Source organism: Episyrphus balteatus, chromosome 4 (assembly GCF_945859705.1).
Source record: "Episyrphus balteatus chromosome 4, idEpiBalt1.1, whole genome shotgun sequence".
In the NCBI taxonomy this organism is placed as follows: Eukaryota; Metazoa; Arthropoda; class Insecta; order Diptera; family Syrphidae; genus Episyrphus; species Episyrphus balteatus.
Window position 1 is genome coordinate 15,714,700 of NC_079137.1, and position 21,402 is coordinate 15,736,101.

Consider the following 21,402-nt stretch of genomic DNA (forward strand, 5'->3'; position numbering starts at 1 on the left):
GAAAAGAGTTGTATAGACCCGACTCTGCGTATGTGTATGAACCTGACAGAAAAACGTTTGCGCAAAGCTTTAGAGGCCAAACCTACAATTCAAAGTAGGCTTTGGATTGCCAATGAAAATATTGACGTTTCGACTTGTCTGGCGCAAAGTCCAGATCTTAATCTAGCCGATTTTTTTAGATTTTTGACATAAGTTATAGAATATCCAAACAAAGATAGAAACAAAAAAAACTAGCCTATTAGCACTATTTCCAAGATTGTACCAGGATGTTTTTTAGTGCATATCCTAAAATTCCCCCCTTTCCAATACCATTTTTCATAGATATATATGTTTTTTCCATTGCATTGTTTTAATTCTTAATGCTAATGAATATGAATACCTTCATGCAAAATTTGGTTCCTCTACCATAACTTTAAAGGGTTTTTCGGTAGTAAGCTTGCAACTGTTACAATAATATGGTTGACAGATGAAAAATTGAAATCATGTATCATGTGTGTATATAATACCATTGTCTATTATTGATAATTTTGAATATCTCCATTTTGCGCTTTGACCTTGAAAACATGCGGACATGTGATTTTTCTAGACTTTTGAGATGTGTTATAGAATGCCAAAACGAAAATATTGAGCAAACAAAAATTCTATTAGCATTCATTCCGAGGTTAAGCATTTATTTGACTGGGCTAAAAATACACCTGGAATAAAAGCAAGCAAAATAATAGCAGTGCTTTTCGTTTTCTATTAAATTTAAATAAAGCAAAAGCCCAAGGGTTCAATTTAACTGTATTTTATTTTAGAAAAACTATTTAGTATTGAATGCCATGACCATTATTTATAATTACAGCTTTGCAGCGACCTTTCATGAATTCGACAAGTCCGTTATTTTTATATCTGCACAAAGATTTTAGAAAGAATTGAGGTCAGGAGAATAAGCCAAACTTCTCAATGACCTTAATCTTAATGTTTTGAAACCATTGCTTGTATGCTCTACTGATGTGTTTTAGGTAATTATCCTGTTTCAGGGACGTATTGCAGCATAATGTTCTGCCTGATATCAAGGTACGAGTGCTGGTTATTTATAGTTTTGATCCAATATATTGGCCCAACTCCACAGTAGTTTAAGTATCCCCAAACCTTTATACTGGGTCCCCTATATTTTCTAGAATTTTCTCTGGACTGATGAGAGCAAATTTGTTCTTTATGGTGGTAAGGGGTCTCTGTAGTTTGTAAGACGACCACCGAACACTTAATATAACCCTAGTTATGGGATACTTCTTGCTTTACGATGCCATAAAATATAAAAAATATACCTGCGCTACTCCTTTACTTTTAAATTATCCCCTAAGTTCAATGTTTCATGTTTCGGTTATACTTTTGATACAACGGAATTAATTTCGTGGCATTTTTAATCATAACCAAACTAAGGTCAAGATCTACATGTCCACCTTCAGAAGACAAAATAATATCAGAATAACCAAAAGAGTTGAATACCTAAGCTCCTACTTTGTGGTTATTTATTATCTGAAGCGAAATCCATCAACTGATATTTTGTTTGCAGCCAGTAAAGAAAAAAAATCTTAATAGTGCATATAGCAGCATTTTATTTAATATGAATAATTTTGAAAAAGTACCTATCTGCAACGTCATATTGTCTTTTTTTTTTATTAAAATCTATAATAAACTCTATTGTAGGAATTTTTTTTTCTTGATATTATAATATAGGTGTCATGCTTTTCACCAGATACATTATAAAAATGCATCGATTTTGTAACCCATTTCCGAAAAATAGACTTGTTGATAATACCTAATAAGAATCCATTACGCGCAAATTAAAACCTACCAGCTATATAGGTGTCTTCCTAAATCTACATACCTTTATATACTATACACATTTTTGTTTTATTTTTTTCAAATTTGTTTTTATTGCCATCCTTTTTTGTGTGTTTTTGTTTGCACATCCAAATCCAATATCAGGTGCATTGTAAGAACGAATGAGAAAACATTTGTGGGCCTACTTTTCTAGTTATATTTGCTTGGTCTAACAACGTTGTCTTTTGCATATGACTCAGGTTGACTCTCACACAAATGCAATGGGGGAGAATCAGAAGATTATATGTGCGCAGCATCATAAAAGCAGCAAAGCAAAAAAAAGAAAGAAAGAAAGAAAACAGACATCAACGCCAAAGCAGTGTGTGATGAAGCGAGGACGACCTAGAAAAAATATTTATTTTTTTTTTGTAGATACATACACATTTTTTTAAGTCTTCTTTGATACTCTAATTCGTCGTCGGTTTTCTGTATACTAACGAGAACAACGACGAGAATGATGACGAAACCTACGTCATCTGAACGAAATTGTGAAATCAAATGGAGAAGGCGAATGACGAGCATGTGTGCTGGGGATTCCCTGTATTCGGATAGTAAATATGGTGATGTTAAAGAGCGGCAGCAACAAGACACTGATGCAGTATTATTTAGAAAATTTAAATTCATATGTACCTATCTATAATCTTTGGTTGAGTTAAGTTTATACGGCAATTTTATTATGTAAGATGTTAAAAAAATTAACATTTACATAAATAAGTATAAAATTGTTCTTAAAAACAAATCAAATGTAAAAGCATCCTGAAATTCTTTAAAATACAAGCTTTGTCATTTAAAATAGTTTGTCTGTATTTAGTTGTAGGTATTTTTATTAACTCCCATAGGTTAAGGGTCAACTGCGCTGAAAAAACTTGGTACATTGTTTTCTTGTTAAGACATTTTCTTTGCATTTTTGTATGACATACAGTGGTGGTCATATTTTTAAGGACAGTATTAGTTTTTCAGTATCATCGTAGTTTTATGAAAGTGCTTTTTTTCTAGAAATCAGTTTATTTAAATTGGCTCTTAGTTAAGAAAAGTTAAATTAGTTATGGAAAATAAGTAATTTATCTCACAATAAACGTTAATTTTATTTAGAAATCTAGTTACATTGGCCTTAAAATGAGGAAATCATTTTTTTAGGTTGCAGAAGGTCCATTTTTTTTTTTTTATAAAAGATACAATGGCTTCAAAATTTTAAGTCGTGGCATATGACGGAGTATATTGTTGCCGTATGCCAAGAATAATATCCCTTTTAGATGGATTTTACCAAACGCCGGCCTCATAAGGAATCCTAGTAACTCCCAAATTCAAAAGAGAAAGAGTAGAGAAACAACAGAGTAGTTGGGAGTTAAGTGCTGTGCAAAATTTGAATTTAAGTGTACTTAATAGTTTTCGAAATGACTTTAAATTTTCTGGGTTGCTCCGCTGCCATATCTGTTAGAAAATGGCATTCAAAAGTCATTTTCGAAAAAAAGGTGGTGTCGAGGTTTCGTTATGAGGCCGACGAAAAGGATAATGATCCTTACCTTCATGCTTAACTAAAACACCAATTATGTATTTATTTTACAAATCTGTTTTAAAAAAACTGACTTAGACGAAACAGAAATAAACATATTCTTTTAATTGAAGATGAATGAACAACAATATAAATTAATTACACAAGCAGCTGCCCTGCAAGTATGAAAGCTATACACAAACATATTCTTTTAATTTAAATGAGAATTTATCTTTGGCAATTGGACGAATACCCACTTTTATTATGTTTACTACCCAAAGGAGGGTGATTAGTAGTGACTGATTGCTAACTATGTTGCATGGAATCGATGTCGAACCTTGTTGACTTTTTTTCTGTCCCAAAAATGTCAAGGTTGAACTTATGATATAATAGGTAGGTGCTGACCTTATTGCCACTTTTTACACAAATTGGTAATTTTAATTTGTCGCAATTTAGGTGCGGAAAGAACATGCAAGCAATCTATTGACAATAATCCCTTTGGTCAGAGATTTAAAATTTCGCCAGCGCCAAAGTTTTAAATTAAATAGCAGAAATAAAACTAATCAAAACATTAAAACCACTAAAGATAAATCATCAGTATAATTACATGTTTTTTTAAATCAGTTTAATTTTTTTTTTCATTATCTAACTCAAAGATACTTATTCAACTTAATATCATCAAACATTTGAAAGCAATAAAGTTAAACAATTTGACAATCTTTATCGTCTTCCTCAAGGTCTTTTTTTTTTAGATAGATTTATTTCCTTCTTCTAACAGGTTATTCAATTTAGGTAAGAAGGTCGCATCCATAATTTAACCAATTTCAATATCTTTAAAAAAAAATGCGCCTAGATGACTAAGGATCTTTTTCTGTCGGTATAATCTAATACTATATCGTTAGCGTCGTTTATAATTGAAATGTTCGTCCGATATGAGTTTAAATTCAAGACCAGCTCGCAGTGCAAGAAATCTCAAAAGAACACGATACAAATAGCCGGTGTTGATGTTGAATCAACTCCTTATTTAGGGACCTATTTCTTTCTCATCGGACTATGCTCCCTTAACGTCTAGTGTAAATCATTAAGATTGACGTTTTTGTCAAATCTAAGAACATCAATCTTAATTATAGTTGTGTTTCATGAAACTGTAAGTACGCACAGAAAAGATCCTAAAATTTCAGGTTTGTGTGTTCCATGAGGAAAAGCTTTTGACGCAAACTGTTCAGCAATCTGTGATTTTATGTTAAATGAATTTGTCCAGCGCAGCTTAGTTGCGGTTTTTATTCTTCTACTTTTGATAAAGAGTAAACAAGTGATAAGTGTCAAAAACTGCAACTGATTTGTTATATTCAGACAAAACAAATGGACATTTTTCAAGAACCTTGATTAATAGTGAAGAAGAAAAATCTCATAAATGTGTTCAAATAGGTATGCTAATTTACTAACTTATCAAAATGAAAAATCATTCAAAATTATTTTTGTTTTCAGTTTTAAGTTCCAAAACTGATAGGCCCAATAAAATACGTCATTTTTAGTAGATCTTGTTTCTTTTGAAAGTTTTAGCATATGTAGGTATTTTTTCTGTTCTGCTGATTTCTGTTCCCATTTAACAAATCTTATATTATTCAGATTATCTATCCCATATTTGTGTGAATTTTCTCTCAGCTCAAATATTTTGACACTTCATTAAATTAAAGTAGTAATTTGAAACAAATCTTTAAATATAATGAAGGTTGAATAATTGATTCTAAGTTAAATTGGGGTGAATTTATATGGACATATTAATAGTTATAAATTGAGGTATGTTTTTTACTTTTATACAATATCGCATCACCTAAGATGCTGTCAATTAAGAAAACTGTTCTCAAAGGAGTTTGATAAAAAAAAAAATAGTTGGGTAGGTATAAACTATTGAGGACCTTCTATCAAAAGGCCCGCCTTTTAAGCCTAAGCAGTTCCAAAATTTAAAAAAATCACAGTAATTAAGTACCTACTAATATTTTTTGTTCATTTAACCCAAAACTTAATTTAAAAAATGTAAAAACTGCACATTTTTTAAATAGCATGTCATTTTAAGACATTCGTAAGATGCCTAATTAATTTTACATTTTTTTTTTTTTTAATTTCCTTTTTGATGCAATGTCCTCAATTACTTAACATGAAACAAGATCTCATTGAAATAATAGCCGTGTTTGAGTACTGAGTACCAATAAAACACGGCTAATGAAACCTAGCACTTACAAAAAATACATCTGGATGTAAAGAAATTTAAATGTCAAAAATAAATCCATATCCATAACATTCACTATCAAACATAGAATATGTATAGGTAAAGAATATGAAGGAAGTGATTGCATTTATCCTTGATATCATTATTAACAATCCATATATTCAAAATGTATGTTCATTTTTTATCTGAAAACATCAAAAACCTTTGAACTCTCTTACTCAGATTAATAATTGCGCACTAGGTACTAATCCAAAAAATTATGTTTCTTTTTTTAATTATGAACAAACTTTCTCCTCGGAGCGAAGACACAGGTACCAAAAAAACAAACAAAAAAAAGTTGTATAAAGCTGCAACAAACATATACACACTGACTTCAGTAGCACCCACCCAGAAGCCAGAACTCGCCCATCAAAGTCATAATAAAGACAGCGATGCTTTTTTCCACTCATTTTATAAAAGAAAGTTAATAGATTTTAAGTTTCTTTTCATTTATTGTTAATGCAATAAAATCCTAATAATTTATCCCGCCAAAAACAGAAAAAAAGAAATAATAAATGTTTAAACAAAAAAAAATTACAACAAATAAGGTCAGATTGATATTGGCAAAGCCAACAAATACATCTACGACCAAAACTCACTTTCGAAACTCAGAAAATAAAATTTTGCGCGCGAAATTATTCTGCCATAACCGGAATTTTTCATTTTGTGCCACTCAAACTTTTTTTTTTTATTTATTTGTTTCAACTATTTATTTATAATAAGCCGGTGAAAATATTCCTTTTGCAGTTTATTTTATATATTAGGTATACATTTATGTTATTTGCAAAATATCAATGGTACAAGGCAGACACAAAAAAACAGGAAAACTTTTTTTCTTTAATGCGAACACTAAATTATATCTAGTTCTCCACCAACGAACGACAATGCCAAGAAATCAAAAAGAGAAAAAATATATAATCTATGAGGCAGAAAGAGATGAAATGTGTTTTTTTTTTGTATTTAATCACCAAATCAAGGGGCAAGCAAGACAAAAGTGTTTCACCAAATGCGACGTTGACAGTTTTCTTTTCAACACACATTCCATTGATTGGGAGGATAGATATGGAAATGCAAAATACATACAAAAATGTTGTTCTGCAATTAAGGGAGGGGAAGTTAAAAGAAACAATTATTAATTTTTGTTTGAAATTTGACGAAAATTTATTTGAAAAAAAAACTAAAAATGGTACAAATATAAATTAGAAAAAAAACTCGTGCTAATTTAAAACGGAAGAGATACCCACCAGCTGAAAATCATTCTGGAAAAACAAGATGCACAGCGGAGCACCTCCTCGTTCATTCGTTCGTGGTATTCGTCGTCGCGGTCGCAGTCACACACAAAACACTTTTCGCCTCTTTTTAATAAACGGCATAAACCAACACCACTTCACACGTGTATTACCCTTATGCCTTGTTTCCTTGTCATTTGCATTTGATATTGACGTCTCGTCTCTGTCTGGCACACAGCAGTAAACACAAAATGCACATACAAAATCAAGAAATGGTGGAGCGAGTAGAGATTAAAGGATAGAGAGTACAGTAATCAAGAAATGACTGAAGAAAATTTTCATCTTTTCCTCGCACACTTTTTTCCAAAGACTTTTAGCACACAAAACAAAACAAATCTCCCCAATTTCATGCAAAACACTTTCTACAGCGTCTTAAATTTAATTTTTTGCCAAATTGTACACTATTTTTGAGCTAGAAATTGGTTTATTTTTAATTTGAAAATGCGCTAAAGTAAGAGAGATTTTTTGCTTTCCGATCAACTTTGACGATGGATGATTTTTCTTCCCTTTTTCCTTTCGTTCAACAACCCAAATATGGCGGTCAATTTGACGAAACTTTTATGTGAGCCAGAACAGGATGACTACAACAAACTGCTGTAAAATTACAGTAATTACTATATCTGTCTCTGTTGTCTCACCGTAGCCATGGCCATCAACCAACATCAAAAAAATAACGATGGATGGATGACGGTGGTAGAAGGTAGACGAAATTATTGACAAACGCGGCGAGAAAAACAAAAAAGGAAATGCATTCAAAATATAATTGATTTTTCCATTACCTCTAGCCTGGATGTATTTGTGTGTATTCTCGATATCGTCAATAAATCCAAAGTCAAATTAATGCGGCTCTATTTCCACCGGCTTATTTACTCCTTTTTCTTCACCACTTCACGTTTAAAATACAAACAACAGCAAAAGAAACACAATTTTTCATATTTCCCTCTCAACCACACCAATGGATATTGTATGTTTTCGCTCTTTTCAACTTGTCTTTCGCGGCGAAGAAAGCGAGATTTCAACGAAAGGGAACGAGAGTGAACAGCGGCGAAAAAAAAAACGATTGGAAGAGAGGGGCACACAATTTTTTCTTTTCGTTTCCTTTTTCTTTCTGCAAACGATTTTCAATTGTATTTTTCGTGCTTTAATCACACACAAAACTTTTGAACTTTATCAAATTTTCACTCTTCAAACACTTAACTTTAAGTTTTTCATAGATTTATTAATAATTTCGCGTTTTTTACCGAAAAAATTAAGCAAAATCTAGAGGTAACGTGAAGAGACGCGCGTATCCCGTGAACTAGCAAGCCGTCAAATACATCCGCGCACACAATGGCACATCAAATCACACTCATGTCATGAAACCCAGCGCGATAAAATGTATATGAAAATGCGTTAGAGCGACAAGGACAGAGTTAATAGTCGTCGACTCTTTTTTCTTTTTTTTTTTTATTCACACTCAAGTCGCGACCAGTCTGTGTGGAGGTGGTGACAAAATGGCTGATTTTTCAGAAGTTTTCCGATCGAGCAAGGTGTGTGATTTGCCAACAAAATTGCGGATGAAAATTTTCCTAATGGAAAATCCTGCAAAATAATTTTAATCAAATGTTTTCTACTGAAATTCATTTATAAATGAAACAATAAATTGTATCTGTGGTGCTAAAAATTCAAAAAAAAAAAAAGAATTTATTTAGGAAAATGCCAGCATACATTTCAAGGCTTCCACCATATTGGATTGGAATAATGGGACCGATACAATATTTTTCATCTGCGTATACATAGCTTGCTTACTGCTTTTCTCATGAGGTGCACATTTTATTTTTTTCTATTATTTTAGTTTTTCTGTCGAAATTAAATTAAGTTTTCAACTTTCACACGTTGTGTGAGACTTTATTTTTATATTTTAATATTTATTTGGTTTTATTTTGTTTCTCTTGCGTGTTAAATTGTTTTCACCATAATTTTTTTCGAACAGAAAACGTTTACTTTTCCACAAAAAATCTTTTCGCTGGAGTAGTAAATGTATTGGTGGGCACGTAACAGAAAGTGGTGTGGCTGTAGATAGCGACAATGACGGCGAAAAAAGGGGATATGGATGCGATGATACGCGTTGCATAAAAGAAACTTGGGGGAGTGTTCAGAGAATAGGTCGACTTTGAATAGTCATGGGATAAAGTTATCGATAATCGATAGGAAGAGAAAGTTCATACTCACGAACATGTCAAGCATGATTTGAAAAATCTAGCCTAGTTCGCAGATCGGGAAAAATTTTATTTCTCATACAAATTTTTTCTCGGGACAAATTTTGTCTTGAATATTTTTCCAAGCAGTACGCAGTTCACGCGCATATTTTAAATATTTGGAACCGCTGTAAAAAAAAGTCTCCACTTAATTTTGCGCGGACAAATAATGTTCGAAGCCTTAAGCCTGGTACGCTGCTCGCGCTAAATTTTAGCTCCCATACAAATTATCGAAAATTTTTAGCCGAGATAAAATGGATCCCATGCAAGTTATCGATAACTTGTATGGGAATTTTATCTCAGCTAAAATTTAGCGCGAGCAGCGTACCAGGCTTTTTACTTAAAATAGCTGTTAACATACAAAAACTACCAAATCCTTATTTTACTACACATAAAATTAATAATTTACGTTATTGTCTTATTTATTAAGTAAAAAAAAGCGTTTACACATTTTGTTAACAGTCTTTTAAAATACCGACTAAAAATAATTATTATGAATACAAAATAGCTTAAAAAGGATTAGGTATATTATGTAAATATGTGTTATTTTAAAATGAATTCGTATTATTATGAAAATACCAACATAAACATAAAAAATATGATAAAATATAAATATTGTCAACTTAATAATGAAATTAATTTAAAAGAAAATGATGGATTCATAAAAAAAAAAGCAAACAAAATACGATATACCTACTTATACACTAAAATTATTTATCAAAAAATCATAAAGCTATGTACAGCTAAATATGAAAGACAAGTAGCTAAAATTGCAAATTAAAATGTACAATGTACATAAGAGCGACCAACGAATGATCAAATGAACGAACAAATGAAATTGTACATATTTTTAGAACAAATTTCTTAACAAAAAACTGGAGTTTAAATTTTTCAAAAAACCAAAAAAAAATACATTTTATTTTCTTAAATAAGAAACAATTCAGAGAACAAATTGTTTGCAAGACAAATTTTATTTCGAAGCCATGACATTATTTTAAGCTAACCTAGTACGCTGCTGAAGCGAAACGAAAATGTTTCTAAGCCTCCAAAGTCAGCAACGAAAGTCAAAATTAAATAATGTCAATAAATTAAAACTCGAAAATAATTTTGAAGAAATTAAAATTCACAAGGTGCAAAATTCTTTTGGACCAAGGAATTTTACTTGAAGAAACATTAGTGAAACATTATTAAAAACTTTCCAAGTATTCAAGTACAGGGGTCAAATTACGGCTTACGTTCGGTAACGTATGGTCACTATATGTCCCTATCTTTTTTTACTGAATAAATAGAGACAGCAATAGTCAAATCGTTAACGTATGATCGTAATCGTGTACCGTGGTTCGACCCCAGGTAATAATATCGTTTGTCAATCTCGTGTGCTGTGAAACGAAAAACATAACAAAATTTTTCGTTCTGCTGTTTTTTTATACAAATTTCCGTTTCCCTTTAGAAATTGAAATATATATTTTTTTTTTAATTTAAACTTTAGTTAGATTCTTACTTTATTATCCAGATTTTGTTAGAAAATACATAAGCATAAAAAATTACATCAGTTCGTTCATTCGTTGATCTGACAGTGCTTTACTCTTAAAAAAACCTTAAAAATTAATTGTTTTTACTCACTCTTTCTTTATTTTTTTGGTCAATCTGCCTTACGTTATGTATTCAGTAGTTATATTCTTGGTTTAAACTACCCCATGACACTTTAAGCTAGCCAAATAACACCAATCCTCCCCTTTACAGATAGGAAAAAATAAAAAAAATAAATAAAAAAATACTACCTAAAGGGTTAAATTTATAAAGATGGTGCTCTAAAAAACGGGGTCGGATTCGGTCGGATCCAAATGTTTTAAAATATTACACACAAACTATTAAGCTTTCATTCTAGACTACTAAGAGAGCGGGCATATGTAAGCATTTTTTTAAAAGCATTTTCAAAGTTGAAGAGAAATTTTCAAAAAGGGTTATAGAAAAACGTGTTTTAGAATTATTTAGAAATATAATTTAAGGATTTTTTTCTTAAATATATATTTTAGATATCAGTATCTTATCAACAAAATTTATTTCAAGAAGATATCTTAAAAAATGAGCCAGATATAAGAGTATGAAAATGTCTAAGAAAAACATCTTTTTTTTTTCTTGTGAAATAGTCCCCACTTGATACTCTGTATCTTGGAAACCAAAACATTTTGATGAAAATAACTTGTGGATTATGAAAGAAGGGACAATTTTCTATGATTAACAAACAAAAAATATTTACAAGAATGAAAAAAAAAATTTCACCCAATGTCCGGAATTTTGTACTAGACGTTCCACTGTGCGACGCTTCAGTCAATTATATTTCTGGCTCTATGTCGATTTCAGCCGCACGATATGTCGACTAGGATTTTTCTATGAGCACTGTCTAGGGATGCAACATCGTTAAAAAAAACATCTGTGGGACCAGGTTTTCGTCCTTGATGTTTGTGGGTGTGACTACACACTATTGTGTAGTATCAGTTCTCAAATTATCTGTCACAAATCTAGAAATCGCAGCTTTGTTTATTTATTCTGAGGCGTTTGTACTGTCCGAAGACCGCAGTAAAGCCTGGTACGCTGCTCGCGCTAAATTTTAGCGGAGATAAAACTCCCATACAAGTTATCGATAGTTTGTATGGGATCCATTTTAGCTCGGCTAAAAATTTTCGATAATTTGTATGAGAGCTAAAATTTAGCGCGAGCAGCGTACCAGGCTTAAACGTTGAACAGATAAACGAACAAAGGTATTAAACAAAAGAAAATTGAATCAACAACAAATATAAATGAAATGACGTTTTGTTGTATTTTCAAATATATATGATTTTTTGAAATAATTTTAAATCAATGAAATATATGATTAAAAACATAAATTATTTTAAAGTGATTAAACATGAAGTATTAATTTAGAATATTGAACATTGAAATGAGAATTATAGGAATTAACAGTAAATGGGTGTCTTATACATCGATGTTAAAAATACATCGGTTCTATCTTCGATACATCGATATTTTCCCGATGTTTTTGTTGTTGGGCATAAATACGATCTACTGTATTTAAAGCCTGGTACGCTGCTGATGCGAAACGAAAAATTTTCAAGTCTCCAAAGTCGACAACGAAAATGCTAACAAAAAATATCCCATACAAGTTATCGATAATTTGTATGGGATCCATTTTAGCTCAGATAAAATTTTTCGATAATTTGTATGGGAGCTAAAATTTAGCGCGAGCAGCGTACCAGACTTTAAGGGAGCCACAATTTAGCTCGATCTGCGTACTGGGCTTAAGCAAATCACGCAGATTGAGCTAAATTTTAGCTCCCATACAAATTATAGAAAAAAATTAGCCGACCTAAAATTTATCTGACCATCTTATCGATAATTTGTATGGGAGATTAAATTTAGCTCAGATCTGCGTACCAGACTTTTATCTCTGAATTCATCCATCTACTTAGTTCAGTGCCCATAAATTAACATATATGTTCAATGAATTCTGAACGCATTCATTTTCGAAATTCGACTTCGTATTCTGAACTTTTCGCCATTTTCTAGTTTTGTACACGTTCGAAATATATCTAACACACATTTTTCTGTCGAAACTTGCAAATTCTTTTTCTTTTTCGGCTTATTATTTCCAAAATATATGCTTCAATTTCTACAAAAAATCCTCAAAAATAAACTTAAATCAAGAACGCACCCAAAACGCTCACTAAAATAAGCTTTACTCCTCTAACTACCACAAATAAAACAAAATGCCCAAAGGTAAATATGTAAATCACAAAGGACGTAGCCGTCACTTCACCAGTCCCGAAGAACTGCAACGTGCCGAAGAAGAAGGTTCCGAAAAGAGCGAAGAAGAATCTGAAAACGAATCCGGTTCAGGCTCTGAAGAAGAAACCTCTTCCGAAGATGAAAATGCCAAAGGCAAGGGTGTATCCAAGCTTATCGAAATCGAAAATCCAAATCGAGTACGAAAGAAGGCAATTGTCAAGGTCACTACAGTTGAAGAAGCTGCAAAACCCGAATTGACACGTCGCGAGCGTGAAGAGCTTCAAAAGCAAAAAAACCGCGCCCACTACCAGAAAATGCACGAGCAGGGTAAAACAGCTCAGGCCCGTGCCGATCTTGCACGATTAGCAATTATCCGTCAACAGCGTGCCGATGCCGCTGCTAAACGGGGTACTCCACCAAAAAAGGCTGATGACCAAAGCCAGCCGGGCACCAGTAAATCGGACAACTAGTGTCCGATCAACAAGCGAGAGGAGTTCGTGTAGCTATAGAATTGTGTGTGGCTGACGAGGACAAGCGACAGCAACAAACGACGACGACCAAGCAGGATTAAATCAACTGAATTCTGGGATTTCCTCCAGCTTGAAATAAATCTAATTAAACTAATTGTTATAATTGCTAGAGATAATTTTAGTAAGTTTTAATTCTCTCAAGAAATTTTTGTATTTCCTTTGCAATATTGAAGCAAAAATGATTAAAAAAAAAAAGAAATGATCAAGTAAACAAACTCAGTGTGTGACACTTAAGTTTCAAATCATTGATGTTTTATTTCATATTTGCAGATTCAGATTCAAGATCTCGATGGTATAATCTATAAGATACATAAATGCAACTTTAGTTTTGACGCCGCTTACAGTCCGGAGTCAACCACATTATACTTAATTCACTTGTCAGGGTAAACTTAGGTAAGATCTCTCCATTTCTCAGTGCGCCTTCGTGTTCTGATTGACTGCATGTGGCGAAGTTACAGTGCAACCTATAAGGTGCCCTTAATTTGGTTGCACTGTCTCCAAGTTTATACCTTTGAGATATTTGATTATTTGGAGTATTTGCATTATTATTTCGGAAAAGTGTCGATGGTTTAATCTATTAGATAAAAAAATATAACTTTAGTTATGGTCCGGAGTGGACCATTTATACTTCACTTGTAAGGGTTAACTTAGGTAAGATTTCTTCATTTCTCACTGTGCCTTGGGGCAATGAAGTTGAACTGCTGTCTATAAGGTTTTGTAGTTCCAAGTTACGCTTTACTGTGTCCAAGTTTATACCTTTTAGGTATTCCAAGAGATAGTTCTTTTAATAAAACCTGGTGGTGTACCATTTCGTTGATGCATTTGTGCTTCGCAGTTACACAGTGTTCTGGTGTTTCTTCGTGTTTGTTTATTGAGCTTCATTGAGTTCCTTTTAAGTTGAATAGCGCTTTAATTGTCACAAAAAAGATTCATTCCTCTGGAACAATGTAATAACTATTTGGTCTCTAAACGCTTGAGCCATACTAATTTTGTATATCAGCAACCATAGCCATAAATTCAGATTCAGTTGTTGGAAGTACAGCAACTGTCCGTTGTCGCTTTGAAAACCAATAAATTGCAGCTCCTTGCATCATAAAAACTTAACCAATTGTTACCAGCTAACACTGGTCACTTGCCCAGTCGGCATCGCAAAATCCTTGAACTTTTGTAAGTTTGTTTATGGTAGTTAAGATTTTTTTTTTTGTGCCTTTCAAGTACCGAAAAATTCACTTTATATATTGTCCAATATGATTTCCCTGGGTTAGTGTTATACCTGCTTAACAAATAGACAGCATATCTTATGTCTGGTTTGTGTTATTTGAGCTGCGAAAAGCAAGTACAAAACGGTTTCCATGTATGGTGCTTTAGACATCGGTTGCATTCCTTCCAAGAGTGTTTCAATAAATGATAAGCATATTTAAAAAGTTAAAAACCTTGGATATGATAACTCAGGTCCCGCCCAATGCAAAATATAATTTTAAACTTTTTTGCAAAGCAGCATTTTAAAAATATTTAACTTTTTATGAAAATTGTGTAAGCATTGCTACTTTCGTGTTCACAGCTGTATCTTCTGATTCAAATCCAAAGCTGTTGACACGGAAATACAATCAAGCCTTCCAAACCATTTTAATTTAAAGTTTTTCAAATTAAATGAAAAATAACTAGACTAAGCACCACATACAAATTTAATAAAGAAGTCTGATGATCGGATTGGCATCCGTGAAACAGTGCTGTAACTCTAGCCATAAGCACTTGGTGGTAGCACCTTCAAGATGTTGTTGTTGTTCTAAGATTATTAACTCGTTAGAACTTTTTGAATTCCGGATGAACAAAAATATTTCGTGTTGAAAAATTTCATCTTGAAAATCACAATGGGGCTGAATATCTAGCGACAGTCGAAAAGGCTTCTCGATAGTCAATTCCTTGTATTTTAAAAATTTCACTAAACTTATATACTAGCAAAATTGGTACATAGCTTTGTACTCCAGATTATACCTTCTGGTGTTAATTTCTGAACACAAAATACTTTAGGAGAAGCCAGCTAAAATGGGACTCAAACACTTAGATCTGTATTGATAAGGGATTTAAATATAAAATTCCCAGAATATCGTTCCTTTTCCGTTTTAATTTTGTTTCCTCTTTGCAAAAATCAATTTAAGCTTTTGGATTGGAAGCCTTTTCCTCCAACACATATTCCCGAGAATTTTCATATTGGGAATAGGGCTGAAAATCTTAAAAAATCGAAAAAAGTCTTGATTTTTCACATGACTTTGTTTTCTCACCTGCTCTCAGAGTACAATTTTTAAGGCTTATTTATAACAATAAAATAATTTAAACTACATAATTCTTGTTAGACCTTAGGTCTTTCTATAGAATAGAAAGATTGAAACGAATTTTTTGTTGGTACAGTGAATTGAGAATAAAATGATATCTCATATGATCCCATTGGTGGCGTGCAATTGAAGCTGGGCGATAAAAAGAAGAATGCTGCCTAAGGTGGGGCTCGATCCCACACCTCCAGGTTAGCAGTCAAGTACTACATCCGCTCACTAAACTGAAGCTAGTTAAATTGAGCAATAAGGTTTGAAGAACATACTTAGATTGAACAAGTAAACATTGATTTAATTTACTTCTGAAAGTAAATTAGACCTCGCAACACAGAGAGCGTATTTTTTAAACTTTTTGGTATGGTTATTTACCACCGAGTTGTAGCGTTACTCATTGGTATGGATTATTTGTTTAAGCTTTTCAAACCAATGGTTAGTACCTACGTTGTGCCAAGAAAAAAAAAACAAAACAAATAGTATACAAATCTCAACCCGGAGTTATGAACGCTCTCTGTGTGGCGTTGGCTTTCAGTTTTCCTTAAGAAACATACATAGAATAAATGAAAGAAAACATTTCGATAGTTAAAAATTTATTTACAAAACACCCCAAACTTCTTCGAATGCACTGCAGAGCTTTGAACAAGCAATCGCAGCAGATAGAGGATAGTTACTTATAGAAAATAGTCCCTCTGTATAGTCAGACTTCAAACTTCCATGAGCAAATGCTCCAATCACCAAAACAATGGGTTCATCTTCTTCCTTCGGTACCAACTCCTTACACGAACTAACTAATTTCCCAGAAAATGACATTGCCAACTTTTTGCAACCCACTGGCAGATGATCTGTGACTGGATTTTTAATAACTTTCATCAGTTTCACAGATGTGTCATTGGCACGAACAGAGAACTTATGAAGTAGCTGTACCATGAGACCGGCAAAACGTTTAAACGTTCTTGGTATTCTGGTTTGGGGATTTATTTCGATGAGAACATTGCGTTCTGTTTTCATATACACTTGAAGCAGACCTGCACGATTGAGCGGGGAGTCAAAAAGCATAAGTAAACATTGGTGAACAATGTCTGGTCGACAAGAACCCGGATCCCGGTTGTTTTTTCTCATTATTCCTGCATGGTCATCGCAATTAAGTAACTCGAATGCATTTCCCATCTGAAATATAGTTAAGTAAATAAATTAAGATGGTATATAATAAGAAACAACAAGTAATTTAAACTACTTTAACAGTCTCTAGTTGTGCGCCTTCGAGAACGATAATTAAGCGTTTTTCCATCGATCGAATGTGGCTAGTCACCAAATGCTTTTTTGTGAAGTTGAATTCGTTGTCATCATTTGGCTGTGCTTTACGTTTTTGGGCCCTATCTTTACCTTTACCTCCCATGTTTAAATTTAAGTGAATTAATTTAAAATTATTTTATTTCAAAAACGAAGAAGACGAAACCAAAATATCTAATATCACTTTTTGTTTTGATTTGACGTACAGCTTCGAAAAATAAATTCGAAGAAACACACGTGCGACAGATTATTCGAAAAAGTGAGTTCAAACATGCGATTTTAGATAATAACGTTAAGCTGTAAACACAACAAACAAATAATTGGGCCTATTCTGCCAAATCTTTTATTCTGCTATCATAGCCGTATTTAGGGGGGGGGGGGGGGTGTTATGGGGTTTAACCCCCCCCCCCCAAAATTTTTTTTTCAGAAAATCAAAAGACGTATTATAAACAAATACAAGTCTAATATGTGCAGCACTAAATGGTTTGTTTTTGTATTTTAGTGATTTGATTACCTATCTGAAAATCTTCTTTAAAGTCTCTACCAATATTAGCTGCGTTCCTTTGGAAATATTTATCTACTTTTTAGTACTTAAAGCTGCTTTGAACTACTTTTTCAGTATAGCAAAGTAGATCAAAGTAGTTTTAAGTACTAAAAAGTAGATAAATATTTCCAAAGGAACGCAGCTATTGTATCGTTAAAGAAGCTGTCTATGAAGTTTTTATAAATGAAAACAACAATTTTTCAGTCCATTATGACGTTTGGTGAGGGATTTTTCAAAAAACGAGTTTTTGCCTCTTTGACCATTTCCTTAAGCACCGTGTTAACTAACACCTTAAAATGCTCTTTTAAGAACCTTTTAAATACCACAAGTATTTATGCAAGGTTTTTGGTGCCGAGACTAAACTATACTTTTAAAGGGTTTCGGTGTGCCGAACTCGAATCCAAAGACAGACTTATTCGATCAAATCTCGTTTTTGAAATATTACCGTTAAATCTATTTACACCTTTCCGACATCTTTTCCACTGTCCGAGATACCTTCAGTTGCTTGTTACCCACTTTTGTTCTATGTTAAGCTTTAATCCAGTATATAAGCGAAAATAAATGTATCCATTTATTCAGAGAGTGTTGCACCTATGAACAACATTTCGTTATTTTTTTGTTTGAAATTATAAAATTAAACAATTTCAGTTTATTGTTAAATTTAAAAGTCAAACAACTTGGATTATTTAAAATTTTTGCTTTTAAGTATTGCCAATTTCATTTTGAACTCAATAGATAGAATGTATCTATCAATTTTCTGCTACAAAATTTCAGTGCGAGAAAAAGTCCATTTTTCAATGTTTTATAAATTAAATTGTACGAAATAATTTTTTTTGTATAAAGCCTAAGAATGGTTAAAATTTGTTTCTTCAAAAAAAAATTTTCTTGCTCGCTAACGCTCGCAATTTATATCAACCAACTTATCACTCTTTGTGCCATTTTAAACTAGAGATGCCGCTGAATATTCGGCCATTTTTAAATTCTTTTAAGGTAAGCACAGCAGAGCTATTTTAAACTTTTAACTACGAATTCCTCTCCTAAAAAATACTTTAAAAGGATATTGGCAAATTTTTCGCTTCGACACAGTTCTAATGACCATTTGCTTTGCTTTTCAGTTACATAAAGTTGATACAAAGTATTGTGATTCCTAAAAAAAATTTTGGTTGGTCTGTGCTACCAAATTACTTGTTCGTAAATTGTTTAGAATTTGTTTAAAAACATTAAAACTGATGTTTGGAATGACAATTATTATTTTAAATATTTATTTAATAGTTAGTTAAACTTTTTTTTCAAAAACACACAAGAAAACCCAAAAGCGAAAACTCTATATTCCCTGCAAACTAAACCTCAGTAGTTTAGGGGAAAATACAACCACCAACAAAGTCTACTTTGAGGATGTATGTGTTTGCTTATTTACCAAAATCTCTCCCCTGTTTCTCCTGAAAAAATAAACTCTTCTTTGGCAAATGGGAGAAAAAGAGCGCGATGTATGCAATGCACAAAGTTTTGCCTCTTTTGTAATGGCGGCTCGCGTTTGATTTGACTTTTCCTGCATTTTATATATTCTAGTGAAACCAGTTAAACCTTGATAGCCAAAGCAACATATTGGCTCTGTGTTCCTTTGGGCTCAGCAAAGTAATTTTTAGTACTTCTGAATCCATTTAAAGACATTTTTTCTAAAGAAGAAATGGAGTTGAATACAACCAGAAGTACTTAGCAGTAGATACTTAAGCCCAAAGGAACACAGCTATTAAGGCTTGGCCCCACCGAAGGGTACATGCGGTAGCGGTACGGGTAATTGTATTTGAAACTGGAACATCAAAATTCAGCTGTAGAAATTTTTTCATACAATTAAAGGCTTGGCCACACCGGAGGGTATGCGGTAGCGGTATGGGTAGAGGTAACGGTACTTGTATGAAAAAAATTTCAAACTGACATATCAACGTTCAGATGTATAATTGTTTTCATACAAATATCGTTACCGCTACCCGTACCACTACCGCATACCGGTATGCGGTATAGCGGTAACGATATTTGTATGAAAAAAAATCCACATCTGAACGTTGATATGTCAGTTTGGAATTTTTTTCATACAAGTACCGTTACCTCTACCCGTACCGCTACCGCATACCCTCCGGTGTGGCCAAGCCTTTAAAGGCTTGGCCACACCGGAGGGTATGCGGTAGCGGTAAGGGTAGAGGTAACGGTACTTGTATGGAACAAATTTCAAACTGACATATCAACGTTCAGATGTTGAATTTTTTTCATACAAATATCGTTACCTCTACCCGTACCGCTACCGCATACCCTCCGGTGTGGCCAAGCCTTAAGGCTTGGCCACACCGGAGGGTATGCGGTATAGCGGTAACGATATTTGTACTAAAAAAATTCCACACCTGAACGTTGATGTGTCAGTTTGGAATTTTTTTTATACAAGTACCCTCACCGCTACCCGTACCGCTACCGCATACCCTCCAGTGTGGCCAAGCCTTTAAGGCTTGGTAACGATATTTGTATGAAAAAAATTCCACATCTGAACGTTGATATGTCAGTTTGGAATTTTTTTCATACAAGTACCGTACCGCTACCGCTACCGCATACCCTCCGGTGTGGCCAAGCCTTTAAGCAAAAAGAAAATTTCTGTGCTCCATTTGGAGAATAAAAATGAAAAATAAAACAATTTAATTTAAAAAATAAATAATCTTCCCAGTGTTATTTGTAAAAACTATTTTCTCTAAACAATCTACCACACAAATTCTTCGGCACTCCACAAAAGTTGATTGTGGAAATCAACTTTTGTGGTGGACATCAAAATGCGTTGTTAATTATTTTGCTGTTTTCTCGGAAAAGGTTGACACCACTTCACAAATTCAGCCTTGTGCATTTAGAAAAAAAAAAAAAAAAAAAAATCAAAAAAAGATACAAAAACCACCACCAAAGTGCAGAGTATTTTTTTCTTTTTCACTCTTCTTAACTGGCCTGGCCACAGAAGCGCACCCAGGGATTTTTTTAATTTATATATTTTGTTATCAAAAAAAAAAAACTATTTTCTGTTTTTCCAATAAATATAATAGGTGTGTTTTTTTGTTTATCTATATAGATTTTGTGCAAAAAAACGACATCGGGATTTTTGAAATCCATGCAAACACTTGGCACCACTGTACATATACTTTGGCAGTTGTCTGTCAAAAATGTTGCTTTTGTTTTTTTTTTTTATTTTAACTCCGATGTGGGAAGGCCATTACATCCATGTTGGATGCAAACAAAAATTTTCATATGGCCATGGCATCCATGTTGGATTCAAAAAAATTGTTTTTTTCACAAAAAACCAAAAATTATCTGTATATTAGGTGTGTTTTTTATTACCACCGGTCTTAACTGGACGCAGTCGGGGCTAAGCAATTTACATGTTAAATGCAACAACACTTTAGCCCCTTGGGCTTAGTTGTTTAGCCCGAAGAATTCTCTGGGCTTAACTTTTTCAACAGATTTAAATCTGTGCTACCAAATTAATTTGTTCGTAAATTGTTTAGAATTTGTTTAAAAACATCAAAACTGATGTTTGGAATGACAATTATTATTTCAAATATTTATTTAATAGTTAGTTAAACTTTTTATTTTTCCAAAACATACTAGAAAACCCAAAAGCGAAAAATATGACAACTCTATTTTTTTTTTTGTGTCAGCTGATTTCGGAACATTTAATATGCAGTGCTGCCAATTTTTCTCGGTAAGCCCCGAGGCGTTTTTTTTATCCACTTAAGACCAG

General features: G+C 32.9%; 3 protein-coding genes across 7 annotated transcripts in view; 1 reads left to right on the forward strand and 2 right to left on the reverse strand.

Moving 5' to 3' along the window:
* Nucleotides 1-8,947, reverse strand: part of LOC129920102 (homeotic protein female sterile-like) — a 39,467-nt gene extending 30,520 nt beyond the window's left edge. For 2 of the 5 annotated variants that reach the window (XM_056001300.1, XM_056001295.1), the window contains exon 1: nt 7,699-8,947. The gene's annotated coding sequence lies outside the window, so the exon portion shown is untranslated. Of the gene's footprint in view, nt 1-6,874; nt 7,662-7,698 lie in introns of those variants that run through there. The other 3 variants (XM_056001296.1, XM_056001299.1, XM_056001298.1) reach the window with 3 other exon arrangements.
* A 3,755-nt stretch (nt 8,948-12,702) lies between these two features.
* LOC129918778 (28 kDa heat- and acid-stable phosphoprotein) lies at nt 12,703-13,714 on the forward strand. The gene has a single exon (XM_055999500.1). The coding sequence runs from the start codon at nt 12,924-12,926 to the stop codon at nt 13,410-13,412; it is 489 nt and encodes a 162-aa protein (XP_055855475.1). The 5' UTR covers nt 12,703-12,923; the 3' UTR covers nt 13,413-13,714.
* Nucleotides 13,715-16,372: 2,658 nt separating this feature from the next.
* Nucleotides 16,373-17,304, reverse strand: LOC129918777 (ribosomal RNA small subunit methyltransferase NEP1). Its single transcript, XM_055999499.1, has 2 exons — nt 17,034-17,304; nt 16,373-16,966 (listed from the first exon to the last, which is right to left on the reverse strand). The coding sequence occupies exons 1-2, from the start codon at nt 17,193-17,195 to the stop codon at nt 16,394-16,396; spliced, it is 735 nt and encodes a 244-aa protein (XP_055855474.1). The 5' UTR covers nt 17,196-17,304; the 3' UTR covers nt 16,373-16,393.
* Between the last annotated feature and the right edge of the window lie 4,098 nt (nt 17,305-21,402).

Excerpts from the sequence above, each read along its gene's own strand:
- LOC129918778 (XM_055999500.1), top strand. The coding sequence starts at position 12,924 with ATGCCCAAAGGTAAATATGTAAATCACAAAGGACGTAGCCGTCACTTC.
- LOC129918777 (XM_055999499.1), bottom strand. The coding sequence starts at position 17,195 with ATGGGAGGTAAAGGTAAAGATAGGGCCCAAAAACGTAAAGCACAGCCA. Across the intron at positions 16,967-17,033 it reads CACAACTAGAGACTGTTAAA|ATGGGAAATGCATTCGAGTT; the intron begins GTAGTTTAAATT and ends ACTATATTTCAG.